Here is a 1,650-nt window from a genome sequence, read left to right as displayed (position 1 = left end):
AGCTAGCCAGCACCGTCTGCGGTGGGGAACCCCGAGCTATCATGGCACAGTCTGTGGTGGTGAAACCCCGAGCTAGCATGGTACAGTCTGCGGTGGTGAACCCCGAGTTAGCCAGCACCGTCTGTGGTGGGAAACTCCGAGCTAGCCAGCACCGTCTGCGGTGGGGAACCCCGAGCTATCATGGCACAGTCTGCGGTGGGAAACCCCGAGCTAGCATGGTACAGTCTGCGGTGGTGAACCCCGAGTTAGCCAGCAGTGTCTGCGGTGGGGAACCCCGAGCTAGCCAGCACCGTCTGCGGTGGTCAACCCTGAGTTAGCCAGCACAGTCTGCGGTGGTGAATCCTGAGCTAGCACGGCACAGTCTGCAGTGGGGAACCCTGAGTTAGCACAACACAGTCTGCAGTGGGGAACCCCGAGTTAGCCAGCACCGTCTGGCAGTGGTTAACGCTGCGTTATTTGTGTGAGGATTTGGATTATCAGTGAGCTCATGGAGCTACGCCCAGGGGCTGCTAGAAATATTTAATTAAAGGCCCTTTGAAAGGCGGCTGAGGTCCCCCCCATGTGAGTGGGAACAGGAGCCAGCCGACTGCACATTTTAACTGGTCACGTGCCCCCATCTGTACACACAGGCTGGTGAGGCCTGGTCGAACTTGAGCTCCGCAGCAATATAAAACTCTGTGATCTCTGGGGATCTGAATGTTTAGTGGATATGACACTAATGCACACACACATACATGCACACGTGAAATATCTTTTAGCTTTCACCTTCCGGAACATAATTATTATTACCACCATTGTGTAGATGACGTTCCAAGAAATAATAATTTGCCAAGCTCACAAATCTAGCAAGGTACAGCGTCAGGGTCTGATAACGGGGCTTGGGATAATTAGGGGAGAGGAAAGGGTCAGACTGGGACTCACAGAGCAGCACGCGGAGTGCCTGAGCGCCCGGGACCACCCGCCCACTGTGAGCCATGGCCGAAGTGGCAGAGGGCCTGCTGTGTGCCAGGCGCCGTGCCAGGGTCTTTCCTGGTGGATGTGTTGGTCTCTACAACGTTTCTCCGAGGCAGGAACTGTCTGACCATCATCTTCTAGAGGAAGAAATGAAGTCTGGGAAGGTTAACGACTTGTCCGAGGCCGTGCAACTGTGAAGGATAAACACGACTTCCAGCCCACCTCACCTGCCGGTCTGTGGCCCTGTTTTCGTACCGCCTGTCTCTATGCCCTGTCTGTGGCTGCTTTAGTGACACAGGGCAGAGCTGCACAGTTATGAAAGGCCAACCAAAGGACTGACTTTAAGAGAAAAAGCGGTTGGCTCCTTCGATGACTGACATTACCTTGCAAAGGTGCAGTGGGCGGGAGGACGGACAGCTGGGAAGTCAGGAGTGTGGCCGGAGGCTCGGATGATGACCCCTGGGAGAAGGCCAGAGCACGGCCCGGGAGTGTCCTTGGGACTGAGACCTGTGAACTGTGACCCTAGGATTGGGCTGTGACCCTGCCCCTGTGGGCAGACGTTACCCAGGCTGGTGAGAGGCTTCGGGGTACAGAGGAGGACTGAGCCTCCTCTCAGAATCCTCATGAATCAGGGAACGGACAGGAAGGCTTAGCTGACAGGTGCAGAGTGAGGTTATGCGATGGAAGTAGAGCCAG

General features: G+C 55.8%; 1 protein-coding gene across 1 annotated transcript in view; it reads right to left on the bottom strand.

The window, feature by feature from the left end:
* The window catches only part of CSMD2 (CUB and Sushi multiple domains 2), a 565,338-nt gene that overhangs the window by 119,157 nt on the left and 444,531 nt on the right, over window positions 1–1,650 (bottom strand). The window contains 2 exon segments of the mRNA XM_027775561.1: window positions 14–155; window positions 1,338–1,413. Of these exon segments, the coding sequence (XP_027631362.1) occupies window positions 14–155; window positions 1,338–1,413 (218 nt within the window).

Source organism: Tupaia chinensis, unplaced genomic scaffold (genome assembly GCF_000334495.1).
Source record: "Tupaia chinensis unplaced genomic scaffold, TupChi_1.0 Scaffold000573_1, whole genome shotgun sequence".
In the NCBI taxonomy this organism is placed as follows: Eukaryota; Metazoa; Chordata; class Mammalia; order Scandentia; family Tupaiidae; genus Tupaia; species Tupaia belangeri.
Note: the sequence above shows the minus strand (reverse complement) of the source record. Positions and strands in the feature narration are given on the sequence as shown.